Here is an 18286-nt window from a genome sequence, read left to right on the forward strand (position 1 = left end):
CAGTGACCAAAGAGGTGATAGTGCTACCTACATTAGATTCACTCTAGATTTCAGGATCGGGCACAGACCAGGGCTAGAGTTTGGGTTCAGAGTCAGCAATGCAGAGCTCTTGCAAATCCCGGCAGCGAGGTTTTCACAGAAATGTCCAGTCTTGTGGGCTCAATTATTTTCCACTATCTTTGGCTGCACCCAACATGGATCTAGAAAACATCTAGAGAATTGGTTTGGGATACTGGGTGGTTGATCCGGTCAGTTTTCCATATTTCCCTCCTCCCAAATAAGTAAAGATCATCAACTTGAGGAAGGATCGTTATTTTTTTCTTGTTGAATCATCATCCTTTGTCTTTTTGGTAGGTTGCTAACATCTGCCAGATTTATCCGTATCTCCTCTCTTGTGCGTAAAGCGTTCATTTAGCTGTGTGTGTTGTCTTGCTCACTTTTTTTTTCTAAAAAGTGAACTTTACTGGTTATAGATGTCTCCCATTTGTCAAGACAAGAACCTAACATCTTCTAGTCCCATCGTTGTGTTGGGAGCGATTCACTTCTAGGGAGAAGACTATAGTTGAGCTATGCTTTTCTTTGTGTGTATGGCCTTGTAATAGGGTGGGCTAGGCTCAGAGGCCCCCTGCTGGAGGTCTTGTGGCCTTGCCACACTCTGCCCCAGAAAAGGGCAGTAGAGAGGTCCTCCAAACTGCCTAGAGTGGTTGTGTGAGAAGCAGCCAATTAGGACTCAGCAAGCTAGTATAAAAAGAGTCACAAGGCATAGAGAGTTCAGTTCTTTGCTAGAGCTGGAGGGGAGTGGATGATGCTCTGGGCTGAGTGCCGAGATTTCACCAGGACAAGGACCTGAGGTAAGGGTGAAGAATGCGCTACAAGGAGAATTGTATCAGCAACATAGTTTATTGAAGGGGACATGGCAGATGGCTGCTATCTATAGGGTGCCTGGGCTGGGACCAGGAAAAGAGGGCAACCCCTCTCCCCCCATCAAACACTGAGACAGTGGCCTGGATTTTGATGCCCCTCAGAACGGGAACTGAACTCTTTTAGTCTCCCAGCTGAAGAGCTGGAATCCAAAAGGCCCAGAGAGATGAGGAGTCTCCCTGGAAGGAGCCATGGGGGGTGTGGCCCACACCGGGATGGGACTGCTTAAAGAGCAGGGTAATTTGAGGGAACCCAGAAGGAATGGAGAGAGAGTTTGGCCAGGGTGCTGTGATAGGCTCTGCTGGACTCATTAACGAGTGAGACCCAGGATGGGGCTGCAGATCAAAGGATCCTACAGAGAGCTCTGAAATAGGCCCCCTGTTGGACTCTTACCCCGGAAGGAGATTGCTTTGCTTTTGTCACACCTGCAGACTGCGCATGAGTTATCTAGAGGGCTCAGTGACCAAAGGCCCATCACAAGCAGATAGAAAGAAAATTCAGGCACATGCGCTCAGCCAGGGGCACACATGAGCAGTGTTCCCTGTAAGCTAAGCCCAGGAGAGAGTCAAGTGCCACCCTTAACGGAGCACCCACAGCTGGCAGCATGCTTTGCTATTGGTGGTGCACATCTCCACATGCCTTGGTGCACATAACAAAATTTATTCTGGGCCTGGATGCAAAAAATGAGAGGGAGCCTTGCTCATGAGAGGGGAGTGTGACCCCATTACAGGCATCTTTGCTGAGTCTGCCAGTTGGGGGAGCTAAAACCCTGTCAGTGAGAAAGGCACTGAATTTGGATCCACCAACTTGGGTCACTGAACAACAGTCAGATGATGGCCATGGGCTGCGGGTCAAGGTCCAGCTGGGGAAGGCAGTCAAAACCTCACCCTTTCCACCCCAATACACACTCTTGGCCCTACACCAGGCCCCTTCACAATCTTTCCCCCCACCACCTAGCCAAGCGCTGAGGGCCGGATGATCCTTGCAGCATGTCCCAGCCTTCCCCAGTTACTGGTTCAGCCCCAGCCTTCCCCAGCTGCCAAGAAGCCTGGGACTGCCGTACGGTGCAGCATGAGCCTTCTCTGTCCACTGAGGAGCCGGGCTGTGAGGTGGTATGGCTTCATCCATCCCTGGCAACTGGGGAGCCGAACAACTCATCCCCAACCATTCCCAAGCAGCTGGGCAGTGTAGGTGATTTTGGGAAGGCAAGGCCTTCCCTTTCCTACATTACCTGCCACCCATAATGATGGCTACATTTGCACCCTGCCACCCTGGCTAGAGTTGGAATCTGTGCCCTAGAAAACAAGCATGGCACATTATTCCACAGGTTTCCTGTGCATGGATGCAAACGACAACATGGAAATCTGTACTGACAACGTTGTCCACTGTGGTGGTACTGCATTAGTATCCCTAGATATTAACTGAAGATCCTGCAAAAGGGGTTGTGACCCTGATCCATCATAATCTTCAGAATTTTTCTTGAAAACCATTGCAGAGTGATATTGCGATAAGTATGTATTTATTATATACCTATGGACATGAACCATGTTCCTTCTTTCAGCTGAATTGTTAATGAGATGATTACACACACACACACACACTGGTTCTTGAGAAGTCTTGTTACAAAACTCTTCCACAGAAGTGCCTTATAAAACATCGCTCTTTCTCAGAAGGATAGCGTCAACCACTGTCCAAAATCTTGTTCCATATACAACCCTTGATTGACCTGAATTCAGTGATCTCCTCAGAGTTTTCTTGTAAGGTATCAGTACTTAACGATGCTAGTTGGGGGATTTGCCCTATCTAAAAGGAAGTGCCCTAATGGAATACTCTTTTTGTAGGTCAGGGTTAATAAATACTCCTGGGAACAGTTTTCAGTACAGACGGGAGAACATAATTGTTTAATCATTTTAAACGCCACCGGGTGCAAATTTACAAACTGTCTGCCACGGTGCCATGCTGTGTGAGTTGTCATCATCATCATCATCATCATCAAACAACCATGGGCTCAACGCCCGTTGGTATCTGAGGCCTCCCTCACTATTTCCTTCCATCTTTCCCTGTCCAATGCGGAGTGCCTTAGTTACTGTAGACTAGCTCTGCATCAATCTATTATATCTTCTACCCATTCTCTGTAGAGTCTGCCTCTCCTATTTGGACCATCCATTATGCCGAATACCAAGGTCTTAACTTTTCGCTTGTCGTTCATTCTGCAGATATGCCTGAATAACTATAATTTCCATTGTATAACCTTCTGCAGTAGGTTCGCTTTCGGCTGTATCTTCCTATATAATTCCTTGTTGGTGACCTTCTGCCTCCATCCTATTCTCAGGAACTTTCTATAACAATTCCACTCAAATGCCATTATCCTTCTCTTCGTTATCACCCATGTCTCACATCCATACAACATGCTGCTAAATACACACGTTTTCAAGATGCTTACATGCCTTTAAATCCCAACCGTGACTGCTGCTGAAAACTGGCCACGCTATGTATGGCTTGCTATAAAGAGCTCTTGGGCACCATGGGCGATATTTGCATAGGAATGAAAAGCAAACAAAGCATCAGCATCTGGAAGAGAACTTCAATAGGGTCAATAGAAGAGTAGCGGATGCCTGAAGGAAAATAAGAACAGATGGGCTAGATAGAGAAGTCAGAAAAAGACCTGGAGTGATGTGCCCCATATGAATTCTAGTTCCTGCACTAATTCCCAGCTTCAGTTTCACTGCCTTCCTCCCTACAGTTGACTCATCTTTCTCTATAAAAGAGCAGTTCAGTCATGAGATAAATAGACAGGAGATCACTCAGTCAGCTGGTTTCCTGTCGGCCTCCCAGACGAAGTGTAACTTCAGGAGGAATTTAAGGCTCTGATCCAAAGCCCATTGATACAATTAAAAGGAACCCTATTGAGTTCACAGTGCTTGTGTCAGGTCCCATGCACAATGGAAGTGGCTTTGCAGACCAGCTCCAGAAGGGAGTTCCATGTGAAAGGGAAGATGTGGAAGAAAGCACTAAGACTTTCTTTTGTAGAATCGGGGAATCGTAGACCACTAGAACTGGAAGGGACCCCAAGAGGTCATTGAGTCCAGTCCTCTGCCCTCACAGCAGGACCAAGAAAAGGATCAGCAAGCTTAGCCTCAGTGGTGGTGGGGAGGGGATGGGTGGGAAATGTAATACGAGATGAGCCTGGATAAAGGGGTGAGGTTAAGGAGGGTTCTGGAGGGGAATAGGCAGCTGATGGAGAGATTCCAAGAGGGGGTGGCGCAGATCAGAGATTCTCTTTCCTTTTGTAGAATGTTCATTCTCTGAAACATTGATGTGTTCTTTCCATCTTCTAACTGTCTGATGTTCTCCCATCCCACCATCTGCTTCCAGTATCAGATAACATCCTATTTTATTGTAGTGTCATTTTCAGGTAACACTAACAACGCAGAAGCAGCAGACACATGTATGATGTCTCCTTTTCTCAGTGTTGAGTTATTTAGAGACATGTACTACCTCTGCTAATGTACTTCAGTCTGAGACATATGCAGTAGAATAGGTAGCAGTACATAAGAATGGCCAGACTGGGTCAGACCAAAGGCCCATCTAGCCCAGGATCCTGTCTGCTGACAGTGGCCAATACCAGATGCCCCAGAGGGAGGGATCACAACAGGTAATCCTCACATGATTGCTCCTCTGTCACCCACTTCCAGAGAAACAGAGGCTACGGACACCATTCCTACCTATCCTGGCTGATAGCTATCAGTACTAGCACAGGTTGAACCTCTCTAGTCTGGCACCCTCGGGACTTGACTGGTTCCGAACCAGAAAATGTTCCTGATCATGGGAGGTCAATATTGTCTAGCAGCATTACCAACACTTTCTACTACTCACTGGGCTGTTAGAGGACATTTGGGGGTAAAATAGAGCTAAACAACTCCACCAATCACTAAGAGCCAAGACTAGTAGCTGTGAATAAACTTTATGGGACCATAGGAAACTTGGCCACACCCACAAAAAGTGGGCATCCTAAAGTTATGCCGGACCATGGATGTTTCTGGACCAGAGAGTTCTGGATGAGAGAGGTATCAGCATCACAAAAACTCATGTAACGTTGGGGTACAGAAAAATTTTCAATGATGTGTTAATGAAGGTCTCCATATAGCAAAAGAGCTAGCTGGACTATTCCATACAGCTATTGATTAGATTGAGGGAAAACAAAGCAGTAATTTTCGTATTGATCCCTGGGCAAGCAGCTTGGTTTTTCTTCTGTGTTGTCTTATCGTTAATAAATTGCCTTGAATAAGAAAAGCCGGTAAAAGGAATTTAGCTTCCCGGTACTGCACACAGAAATCAAAGCAGAGTTGAATGAGGAAAGATAATTAGATGGAGGGTTTCCACCTCCACACACCGCTTCCTTAGCTCAGGATGTGCTGAATTTATCTAATTTGCCAGAGCCGCTAGTAATACGAGTTGACGAGGATTACAGGCAGCAGACATTCTGACAAAGCAAGGGAAGCTTTAATTAGTCCATTTTAGGGTGGAACTGAAGTTCCTAGACAAACATGATTTGATCCAAGCCATCTGGAGTCCCTTCGAGGTGAACAGAAAAGCTTTTGACCTGCCATGACCACGGTTCAGGCTCGTTTGTCTTGTGCAAAGGAGTGAGTGATATCACCATGCCCTGAACATTTCATTGGCTTGCTGCTCTCGTTTCACGTGGAGGAATTCCAGTGAAGTCAATGGTGTTCTTGCACCTTTCCCCTCATGTAAAGGAAGATGTTTGCTCCAGGACCCACCCCTGTTAGTTTAGGTGCTAGTGAGATCAGCTGTTTTGGAAGAGGCCTGATTTGAGTGTCTGACAGGTGCTCGATTAAAAGGATTTTCTAGTGATAGTGTTGTCACATGCACTTACATGCCATTTTTATTTCTCTTTCTATCCCTTGGCCCTACTCCTTCTCTCCTATCTATCCCAGGGCATAGCTGGATGGAGTGTAGCACCTGACATGCTAGGATGTAACAATGGCACATGGGACAACAGACTTCTACCACAACTGAAAGTTCCCTAATGTGCTCTGATCTATTGCAAACAGGAGTAGATCAAAGTGAACTGTGTGTTTCTGAGGGTGCAGCATAGACACTTGGCATGCAGCAGGCTAGATTGCATCGATTTTACACTCTGGCCAGCCCTACACTAAATCTCCATATAGTCAAGCCCTTAGTTGCTTTCCTTTTCTCTGAGGCCATGTCTACACTACGTGGGAGATTGACACTGCTCCGGTCAATCTTCCGGAGTTTGATTTAGTGGGTCTAGTGAAGACCCACTAAATCAAACTCAGAGGGTGCCCCTGTCAGTGCTGGTACTCTTGCTCCTCACAAGGAGTAAGGGAAGCCGCTGGGAGTGTTTGCTTCCCTCGACCTCCCGCTATATGGATGGTGATTTAAGATACATCAACTCCAGCTACATAATTAATGTCACTGGAGTTGTGTATCTTCAGTTGACATTCCCCTTTTGTGTAGACATATGTGTGTATGTTCGTTTCACACTCACATACACTCTTCCACATTTAAGGCCCTGAAACAGTGGCTTTTGTATTTTTTGAAAAGGTTTCTTTGGCTTCCCATTACAAGAGAAGACAAGTAAGAAAATTAAATTATTATTTATATGGGGGTAGTGCTTTGGGAGCCAATCTTGTGCTAGGCAATGTGCAAACACAACATAAAAATAGACTCCCTGCCCCACAAGAAAAGCAATGGAAGCCCTTCTTGATTCTGAAAAGCCCTGCTAATATGAGGCTGCAACACTATTCCGGTTCCAGCTTCCAGCTGGCTGATCTGGCTACAATATATGCAGGGCTAAGGTTGGTTTGCAACTGTGAGTTTGCACATGACATGAATGTACATTTGAACATCATGGAGTCCCTCTGGACCTTCCTGAGAGACGCCATGGGGCTGAGGTTTACTAGCACCCTGCTCTTATTAGGGATGTGAATGGTTAACTGGTTAACCAGTATCTGGTAAGCATTATCCTTACTGGGTGGTGCTTACTGGTTACGGTTAACCGGCGGGGGCTGGAGCAGGGGGCAGGCATGGTGCTGCTCCAGCCCTGTGGTGCCCACCACAGGCGGGGGCACTCCAGCTTGGCTGGCGCAGTCCTCATCCATGATGGGTCCGGCCTGGATGAGCTGGGAGGAGCCCCCATCCACAGCAGGCCCGACCCAGGGCGCTGCAGACAAGGGCAATCCAGCACAGCTGGATCACCCCCATCCGTGGTGGGTCTGACCCAGGTGCAATGAGAGCAGCCCCCATCCGCGATGCGCCTGGGTCAGTCCCACCACAGATGGCAGCTGCTCCAGCCGGTCTGGTGTCTGGCAATGGCCTCCCTGCTCACCACCGTTTAATCGGTTAATTATTTTAACATAATGTTTAACTAGTACCTAATGCAATGGGATTTTACATCCCCAGTCCTTATAAATCTTTACACCAGACTTGCTCACAAGACAACCACCAGTAAACAAAGCATGATCTGTGTGTCATGCACTTACGTGCCTTCAAACTCAAGCCAAACTGCTGACTTCTTTTAACCCCCCCGGCCTGTTCTGGGTCCTGTAATAACACAGAGGTAAGTGTGACAACAGACAAAGGCCCATTTTTGCATGGTCCTTAAAAAACATGGTCCTTAAAAAAAAATAGAATTCTGAGCGTTCTCTATAGTACTTTGAAATCTATTTCAGCCTTTGCGTTGTTGTCCGACAGGCTGATCCGTGTTGCACGTGATGACCAAAAGCAGTGAAGTCGTATGAAACGCCACTGTTATGTCTTATGGCAATCTATAAATGTTATAAACGTTTCCGCTGCCGGAGGAAAGGGGCTAATTTGAGATTTGTTCCTAGCCCTCGCCATGCGAATGGTGTCGCTGTGAGCCGAGCAATGAAGTGCACTGTGTTGTAGCAGACTGCGCCGTTCCCGAATGTGTCAACCCAGTCTATGAGCCAGAACAGTGTTGTCCTGTCTGCAAAAATGGTAAGAACGCGCTGTATTAGCTTTAAAGGAGAGATGCCATTGAAATAATGTCAAGGTGTTTTTATTACCTGCCCATCGCCCAAGGAACGACCTTGATTGGCACAGGTCAATGTGTGTTCCTCTCTCTTTGTGTGTGCTTTAGTGCTCAAGTCCATCAATGCAAGTCAAGGGCACTGTTGCTCACATAAGTCACCCCACTGAAGTCAATGGGGCCCCCTCCCCAGCAAAAGTTGTAGGATGTGTTGTAGGACGTGCCGTAAAGCGACATTCACTCAAAACATGAATGTCACCTCTCCAAGGGCTCCTTCCTGCTCACCTTGCTCCCACACTTAGTCTCACTGGAAGGCAGGTGGACTATTTGCATGAGTAAGGGAGGGGCACCATTTGGGTCTAGACTGAGATACAGGGCGAGTCAACATTTATGTAAGCTCAATAGCATGGGCAGAGGGTAATGAAGGCAAGGGAAGGCATTGCCTTCCCAAAATTGCTTACGCTGCCCAGCCACATGGGAGAGGCTAGGGCCTTGCAGCAACCCGGCTTCCTGGTGACAGCTCTGGCCCTCAGCTGGGGTTGGGCAGGGCTTGATTGCGAGGGGCGGAGAAGTTGTGAAGAAGCATGGCCTTAGGGAAGGGGTGTGGCTTTGGGCAGAAGGGGCAGGGCTTCATCTGCCACCCATGGTCAATCGGCTGCTCTTGCTCTCATTGGAGTCAGTAGCAAAACTCCCGTTGGTTTTGGTGAAAGCAGGGTGGGGCCCACACTGATTTAAGCAACTATTTTCCTCGGGCAGTGTTTGTAGAGTGAGCATTTATTTTCCATTGTTCCGTAATGCCACTATGCAGAAACCAAACACAAAGTGGGGAGCCTGTGTCAGAATACAAAGCATCTTTCACCCCTGTGGGAACATGACTATCATAACTTGGTTCAGTGAAGAATGCCTTGGGCCTTTTTGGGGTGTCAGCCAATCAGATCCACCTTTGTAAATATATGTGTGCACTGGGTAATGGAAGGGAATGGAGCCTTCACCCTAGGCAAAGTGTAGTTGAGATCCTTTCTATGCTCTCCATTTGTTTCTTCTAGTATTCACCTAAGTAAATTTACCTAAGTAAATACAGTGGCACTCGGTATCCTCCACTCCTCTCACACGCAACCCTTGAGACATTCTCTTTAATCATACGTGGAGTAAATTCAGAGTCTAAGCAGGCATAACTTACACCGGGCCTTTTTGGGGTGTCAGCCAATCAGATCCACCTTTGTAAAGATATGTGTGCACTGGGTAATGGAAGGGAATGGAGCCTTCACCCTAGGCAAAGTGTAGTTGAGATCCTTTCTATGCTCTCCATTTGTTTCTTCTAGTATTCACCTAAGTAAATTTACCTAAGTAAATACAGTGGCACTCGGTATCCTCCACTCCTCTCACACGCAACCCTTGAGACATTCTCTTTAGTCATACGTGGAGTAAATTCAGAGTCTAAGCAGGCATAACTTACACCGTCTTCCAGCCCACTTCACAGGTGCGTTACACCAGCTTCTACTCAGTACAATTAGAGGTTTAGGAATACCCTTTGCTCTCTTCTGCATAACCCCAGTCTTCTAATCAATAGAAGTGCGCTTGTCACTGTGCGCTTGTTATTTCCAAATCTATTTTGAAATAACGGGCGTGCTCAAAAGACGCGGAATAGCTATTTTGGGATCCTTCCGGTATCCTGAAATAGCACCGCAGTGTAGATGTAGCCTAAGAGAAGGATGTAGTAGAAAACACAGCTACATGGAAAATGTAACTTTACTCTTCTGAGTTCTCTGTGTGTGTGTTTGTGAGTGTTATTTAGGATCCCGTATGTCCAGGGAGATTCACACATGCTGTCAGGATGAAGTTTGCATCACTGAGTACATCGCTGCTCTATTTGGCCTTTTGAGTCCTCCTCGCACATACTGTCCAGTGGTTAATCCTTGTGCTCCAGTACGCTCTGACGAGATTTTGTACTTCGTGTTCACTCTGTGAGGTTCGCTTCCAGGTTCAAGCTTCCCGAAAATGAACACTGAAGTGATCTTCAGACAAGCCCAATGAAAGAAATCAGTCTCAGAATGAGGCCACTCAGTTTCCCCACCCAACCTCTCCCCAGAACTGCTCTGTCCTCTCCCTCCACCGCCCATGAGGTCCACGTTTGTCTCTGTGCCTTAGAAGCCGTGAGACCTTCAGTGTCTTGCTCCTCTTCTGCCCTCAGAATGCAGGCTGCCGGCTCATCATCCTTCCCCTGAAGAGGGATCTTCAAAACCAAGTTAAAAGAGCCAGAAATAGTGAGCTGGGGAGGGGCAAAGGTTCATCTAGCCCAGTGTCTTGTCTGCCAACAGTGGCCAATGCCAGGTGCCCCAGAGAGAGGGAAAACAACAGGTAATCATCACATGATCCCTCTCCTGTCATCCATTTCCAGACAAACAGGCTAGGCACACCATTCCTACCCATCCCGGCTAATAGCCATTGATGGACTTAACCTCCATGAATCTATCTAGTTCTTTTTTGAACCCAGTTAAAGTCCTAATCTTCACCAAATCCTCTGTCAAGGAGTTCCACAAGTTCACAGTGCACTGAATGAAGAAAAATTCCCTTCTGTGTGTTAAACCTGTTGGCTATTAATTTCATTTGGTTGCCATTAGTTCTTATATTGTGGGAATATGTTAATAACTTTCCCTTATTCACTTTTTTCCACACCGGTCATGATTTTATAGACCTCTATCATATCCTCCCCCCCCCCCCTTAGTCTCTTCTTTTCTAAGCTGAAAAGTCCCAGTCTTTTTAACCACTCTTCATATGGGACCCATTCCAAACCCATAATCAATTTTGTTGCTCTTTTCTGAACCTTTTCCAATGCTAATATATCTTTTTTGGGGATGAGGCAGCCACATCTGTACTCAAGATGTGGGTGTAAAACATGGTTTTATATAGAGGCTATAAGAGGTTCTCTGTTTTATTCTCTATCCCTTTTTTAATGATTCCTAACATTCTGTTTGGTTTTTTGATTGCCGCTGCACACTGAGTGGCATTTCTGCCACAGGTCTCTTGGGTGACCTGGGTCAAGTCACTTCATCTCCCTCTGCAGCAGCTTCCCCCTGTGTGGAATGGGAATAATGATTTTGACCTCCTTTGTAAAACATGCTGAGATCTACTGCTGAAAAAGGATTTATCAGAGCTAGGAATTATTTTATTCACCCCAAGCCTTTTAAGACCAAGAGCCCAAGTCTGTTGAGGATGTTGGATTTCGAGGCAAGGGAAGATTGTGGGGAAGGAGTACGGGGAATCAAGGCTCCCCCGTTCTCTAGCTGTCCATATTATGATAGGAAACATGATGAGCAGACTCAGTCATTCCTCTTTGGCATGCGTTTTTCTACTGGGCATCTCAATAGTTAACCTCCCTTCCTGAGCGTCTGTATCCTGGGAACCAGTGACTCTGGAAAGTTTTGAGGTTGGGGTGGATAATCAGCTGACCCTGCAATGCTGTGGCCGAAAGGACCAATGTGATTCTTGACTGCATAAATGGGGGGGGGGAGGTTCAAGGAACAGAACTTATTTTACCTCCACATTGGCCACCCTCTGCTGCAATCCTGTGTCCGGTTCTGAGGCCCATAATTCAAGAAGCATGTTGATAAACGGGGGAGGCTTTGGAGATGAGCCTTGAGAATGATCAAAGGGTTAGCAATCATGCCTTATAGTGACTGACTCAAGGAGCTCAATCTATTTAACTTCACCAAATGGCTCAGGGGTGACTTTCCAGGGGGACGAACATTGAAGAGTGCGTTCTTCTGTCTGGCAGAGAAAAGTCTACCATGATCCAGGCTGGGAGCTGGAACAAGATAAATTCAGGCTGGAAATAAGGTGTATGTTTTACCCATGTGAGTAATTAACCATGGGAACAGTTTACCAAAGGGTCAAGGTGGAGTCTCCATCGCTGGCTACGTTCAAAGCAAGACTGGATGTCTTTTGAGAAGATCTGCTCTAGGAATTATTGTGGGGAAGTTCTACAGCCTACGTTAGATGATCACTATGGGTATGTCTACTCTACAGAGAAGATCGAAGCTGCCTCTGTCAGTCTTCCAGGGTTTGAATGAGCAGGTCAAGTGAAGACACGCTAATTCGAACTGAGAGGGACGCTCCGGTTGATGCCGTTAGTCCTGCTTCCATGAGGAGTAAGAGAAGTCAAAGGGAGAGTGTTCTTCAACTTCCTGCAGTGTGGACAGCGCCAAAAGTTGAGTTAAGCTACTTCGAGTTCAGCGACGCAATGAACATTGCTGAAGTTATGTAGCTTCATTCGACCTTATCGCATTGTGCAGATGTACCCTCAGGTCCCTTCTGTTCTTGAAATCTATGACTCTATGAAATCCTAAACAAGTGGAAAGGTATCTAGCATATCACCCCACTCCCTCCCCACGAATCCCTTTGACATATGCTAAAATGAGGGTTTGCACCACTTTCAGGAAGAAACCCACTAGCCATGTTCAAACAAAGCGTTTATTTCTGCGCTTTCCACTGCACCCACCCAATTAAAGATTCGCTTCCCACATGCGCTGATGGGTAATTCTGTTGGACAGCCTCACTTAATAGACAATTTTTCCCCCCTGCCCTACAACTTTTGTTTCCTAGTCAAGAAAAAGATATTTCAGTGGAAAGATTTGTTGCGATCAAAAGCTTCAGCGAAGTCTTCCTGTTTCCCTGCATCTTGTCCTGCAAAGGCAAAGGAAGGCGATTTGGGGATGAGATTAGCTGCGGCATGCACATTCTCTTTTGCAAAGTTATTCCTTATGGATTTGCCAGGAAAGGCCATTCATTTGGGTCAAAATCGAGCCCTATGTCTTTTTCTGTGCTTCCTTTCTGCAAGCAGTGTAGCTTGCCTGTTTGCGTAACCGTTGTCGTCATTAACCAGAGAATAATTTCCTTTTGATACATTGAGAATGATTTTCATGCCTGTCTTAATTATGTGTTGCCAAGGGCAGACGCACTGTGCAGAAGTAAGGTTAATGCAGAAATGTGTTGACTCTATCACACCTGACCTGATGATTCATAAGCAGCCAATATCCATTCCTTTCCCCTGTATCCTAAACAAGCACTTTGGGAGATTTACTTCTAATTGTCAAAAGAAATAGAACCTTTATCCTGTGTTTTGAAAAATTCCTTGGAGGGACAGCAAAGCTTGCTTGTAGCAGGCAGCGTAATCGATTTGCACGTAGAGTAGGCAGGGTTCATCGCAAGGCTAAAAACTGGGAGAAAACATTCCTTTTTCTCCATGGCCCATCATCCAAATTGTCACTGTAAAGTTTAAGAGCGATGGCTCCAGGGACTGTATACCGTTTTTGACTTGCGACGAAAGGTTACTGGATTTCATGTGCTCCCGGAATGACAGAATATCAAATTATTGCCCCGAGTTGTTCTTCATCATCATGATGACTTTTCCAGACAACAGTCTGTCCGCTGTGGTTAACTTTCATCTCGCCATGATCTTAAACCTGCCCGCTGTTATTAAAGTCAAGCTGCCAACTGCCATGGTCAGCCATGTCCCTCTTGCCCCATAGGCTTTACTTGACCTCGCCGAGAAGACTCTGAATTCACTTTACACCGAAGCAAGAGCAGCAGCGTCTGTAAGCAAATTCCCACTGGAATGGCCCCACAGAGCGTTTTCATCTCAGTCTTGCTGCACGTGTGAACGCGTGGTTATTGCTCATCTCCCTGGCCTGTTTTGTCACAAGCTGTGGGACCTTTTGTCTCCAGCAGCCAGCATGAGATTCCACTCCATCTTTATCACCTCCACTTGTTGCTACTTATGGGTCAGAATTGCAGCTCCTCTAGCTGAGGGTCTTTCCCGTTGCCCCCAAACCTGCTCTCCCTCTGTTTGTTTTTTGATTGCTTCACAATTCCCTCTTTCCTCTCCCCAAAGGCCTTGCTTGACATTGGCAAGCGGCACTCAAATTTATGAGTGAGGGCCCCAGGCTCAAAGCCAGATGGCATTAGCAGGGGGTTGGTCGTACTTTAAAGCTCTTTCCTAAGGGTAACCAGGAAGCTGCTCTTTATGGTGCCTTTAATCCTTTTGAATGCACTCTGGCACGGCCAGTTTATTATTATTTATTATTTTAAATATTTTTATCCCGCCTCACTATTTAAAATATTCGAGGCGGCTTACAACATTTTCAAAAACACAATACAAATATATATATAAATGTAAAACACAACATCCCAGAAGGGCATAAAACCTGCTAAAAACATCTCGAGAGGAGGAACACACCCATACACACAGACTCAAACACCAATAAAAACACGAGTCAAAAAGGTGGCTTTAGCCTGAAACAACGCTAACATTGGCGCCAAGTGAATATCCCAAGGAAGAGAATTCCACAGCCTGGGAGTAAAAGCTGAGACAGCCCTGGTCCGCATAGATGTTAATCTTCTCTCCATAAGTGGGGGAACACTGAGCAGACCTCCCCAGCTGATCTCAATCCCGAGCAGGTTAATACAGGAGAAGACAGTCCTTTAGATACCCCGGAACCCAACCTGTTTAGGGATTTATAGGTCATAACCAAGACCTTAAATTGTGCCCGGAAACAAACCAGAAGCCAGTGCAACTGCCAGATCACTATGGTCTTCCACTTCTTTTAATCAGGTTCAAGAAGTTGCCAAGTGAAATGGGTTCTCCTCACTTTTGTCTTTGGCCCTTAAAAGTTATCGCCTTTGGATCATGGGGGCGGGGGAATGGACAAGATCAGAGAAACTTCCCCACCATGCACAGGACTGTTTGCTTAAATCCAAGTCCTGTGTTAGGACTTGAGGATTTGGCTCCTACATTTTAACGTTAAACAAGGAGAGCAGCTCTGCTATAGACCATTGTCCTCTGGGAATACAAAATAGACTTTTTTTCCCTATGCTCTTTTGAGTTAGCGACATTGTGATCTTTGCCCACTGCTGTTCATCAGTTCTGCTTGGTATAGTTTCATGTCAGGTCGCCTCCCACTTCCTGATCTGCTGAAAAAAAAGATACATTTTAAAATTAAAAGAAACTGGTTTGGGAAGTGTAGTAGTGAGTGAAAACAAGGACAGGGCAAAATAAGATTATGCTGTAAATTCCCAGAGGCCTTTACTCTCATGAATTATAGGCACTATTTTAAAACTTCTTTCCCAAAATAATTTTGATGTGAGCAAGAACTCATCACTGGGGCTTTTGTGGCGTGCCTGTGTCACAAGAATTAATTGAAAAATCCAATAAAAGCCGCCCTAGACTAGTTAACATTTTTCTCCACCAAAGTGTGAAATTCTTTTCAGAGCAAAATCTTCCTCGCCCACTTACATGCACATTAATGTGGTTGCTAAAATATTAGACTGTGGCCTGGCATTTCATTTTCTGGAGGGATGAGCAAATAAGCCTTATATGTTTCTAATTTGGGCTCTGGTTTTGATTTTAATTTAATTTTTGTTACCACTAACTCTCAAGAAGGTAATTAGTTGCACCCAACACAACAGATGAAACCTAACACATCTACAATGAAATACTTCCTGACAACTCTAGTTATTCACCTGCTGCATAGACTAGGGGTGAGATTTGCGATGAAACACTGTCTAGGAGAAAGATCATTCATAGATAATCTGTCACGGAGCCTGTAATTAAAGTTTTAAATTCTCACAGTTGATAGATTTTAAAATACAAAGTCTGATCCTTTTGTCTCTATTTGGGAAAGAGTCCCATTGACTTCAGCTCGAGTTTTACCTGGGTAAAGAGACCAGGATCCGGCACAGTTATTATGTACATATACTTTAATAAGCCATAAATATTAATAGTTCCCTAAAAATATCCTCCTCTTTGAGGGCACTGACACAAATTAATGTAAATAACAATTTATTTCTCTGCATAGAAATCCACATTTTGCCTAAGCTTCTTTCTTAAGTTTCTTAGAATATAAACTCACTGCTCATTATTTTGGTGTTTGAGTTAATTTAAAATAAGCAGTCTGTGCACCAATCCGTATCTTCTATGACAGAGTGTATTTTGCACCAAACGTCTCCAAGGACTAGGTCCAAATTAATAGGAATCTTTCCTTTGACAGCAGTGAGCTTTGGTTCTGGCCCTAAGTGAATTCTACCTACAGCTACATTAAAAGAACTAGGGAGGGATTTTTGTTCTTCCCTGACAGTCTTTTTCTAGTCAACATGTGTATTTACATTGCTTTTTTCAGAAGGGGGAATTTTTTAGAGACCCAAGTGAAGAGAAAAACCCAATTTCTGTTGTGGCCTAGCTGCCCTTTGTACCTTTGAAAAGATCCCTGTTAGGTTTGTATGAGTGTTAGCACTTCTACATGTGAGTAGATAACCACACAGGGTGCAGCTAGGACCATACGGCCATACCAATATTTCTCCTCACCAGGAGTCAGTGTGACATGGTTTGCAAGGGCCCCAAGTAAAAGACAAAAGATACACAACAGGTCGAACCTCTCTAATCCGGCACTCTCTGGTCCAGAAGCATCCGTCGTCTGGCATGATTTTAGTTCGCTGGATGTCCACTTTTAATGGGTGTGACCAAGTTTCCCGCAGTCCCATAAAGTTTGTTCACAGCCACCAGTCCTTGCTCAGCGTTCTGTGAGGTTATTTAGCTCTAATTTACCCCTAACTGTCCTCTGATAGCCTAATAAGGAGTGGCAGTGTTCACAATGCTGCTAGACAATATTGACCTCCCATGGTTTGGAAAATTCTTTGGTTTGGAACTGGTCAGATCCTGAGAGTGCCAGACTAGAGAGGTTCGACCTGTGCTTTGAAGCACTTACCTACCACGAAACTCCCTGGCACATCCTCCTATGCCTGTGAGAGCCCCTTTTCTACTAATGAAGGTGAGATTAGCCCCTGTTGCCAATGTATTTCATTCCTAATGCTGGGATCTTTCCTGACCAGACGAGTTGCTTCCCTGGATGAAGTCCTAGGGGGCTGTCTTGCGATGTGGACAAATCTCCACTGTGGACAAGACTGAGCTTTCCACAGTCCTTTTGATTCCTACTCTCCATGTGAATTGAGTCCTCCAGAAGCGAATGGTAGATTAGCTAATTGATCACATTACTGAACTCCTACAGCTATTGAATCTCATTGACTTTCATAAACTAAGCAGGGTTAAGAGTGGTTGTTATGAGGATAGGAGAACTCGAAAATCTAGATGTTATAGGAAACAGTGTTGGTGTTTCAATCAATAGATGGTAATCTCCTCTCCATGTCTCTTAAAAAATCAGTGTCCAACTATGCTGTTGGAAGGGAGTGTATCTTATTTGGCTTGCAAAGTCTTGCACTATGTCATGATTATGAGAGAGGGCTAGCACCCGGGGGCTAAGGAGTTAACTATACCTAGCTAGGTGGAGTGGCCAATAGAAATGTAGGTAGGACTTTCAACGGGGACAAAGGAATTTTGGTTTTCCCTCCTTTGTCTCTGTGAGTTCCTCTGCAGCTACAGAGAGGGACAAACATGTCTCTCTCTCTCCAAGAAACAATTCTTCACTTTCTGTAAGTAGGGTAAAGTTTAGATAAATTCATTAGGCTTTATTGTTTTAAGGGTTGGGTATGGAATCTGATGTCTGGCACTACTTAAAAGATGTTTGGCTTTTCTTTTTAACTAAGTTCTAGCCCATGGTGTAATTCCTCCATGAGAATATTTTGTTACCTTTCCATCTAATCATTATGCTTGCAACAGGAATATTGTTGTAATAATAGAAGTTTTCTCGTTTCTTTTTATTAACCTGGCATTGGTTAATTGTGTGCTCTGATTTTTATTTTAGAGGTGAGATTTCCCAAATGATCTTTCCCCTAATCTCGTTATTAATATTTGGATGGTGGCAGAAGAAGTTTTATTCCCAAAATCTAGGGTTTTAAGATTTTGGGGGAAGTTTTATACCAAAGCCTGGTAGATAAGCCTTTGGGGTATACTTGCTGGCCCCCACTTCTGCATTTATTGTGCCAGAGTGGGGAAGGAGCCATGACACACTATATACATGTAAAATGTTGATTGTTCTTTAGGTGAACTGAATGGATTAACCAGTGTAAGCAATACAAGGAGTTAAACAATATTGACAAAAGAAGCTTTTCCATTTGATGTGTCTACAACAAAGCTATCTGTTAAACTTAGAAATGCCACGAGTTTAGTTTCTATTAATCCAATGCCTGGCTATTCAAAGTAATCAGTACTTTACAGCATAGGTAAGGTAGTCTGTTAGTGCACGTCTACACAACAGGACTAAACTCAAAATAAGCTACGCAACTTGAGTTACACTAATTGCATAGCTTAAGTGGTGCTGTCTACACAGCATGAAGTTCAAGTTAGAGCACTCTTCCCCCGACTTCCCTTACTCCTCATAC

At 45.1% G+C, this 18286-nt stretch overlaps 1 protein-coding gene across 1 annotated transcript in view; it reads left to right on the top strand.

The window, feature by feature from the left end:
* The window catches only part of VWC2L (von Willebrand factor C domain containing 2 like), a 106851-nt gene that overhangs the window by 28721 nt on the left and 59844 nt on the right, over positions 1 to 18286 (top strand). Inside the window, exon 2 of the mRNA XM_006127392.5 lies at positions 7797 to 7926. Coding sequence (XP_006127454.1) covers positions 7797 to 7926 — 130 coding nt within the window. The remainder of the gene's footprint in view (positions 1 to 7796; positions 7927 to 18286) is intronic.

This window comes from Pelodiscus sinensis, chromosome 7 (assembly GCF_052426305.1).
Source record: "Pelodiscus sinensis isolate ZL-2025 chromosome 7, ASM5242630v1, whole genome shotgun sequence".
Classification (NCBI taxonomy): Eukaryota; Metazoa; Chordata; order Testudines; family Trionychidae; genus Pelodiscus; species Pelodiscus sinensis.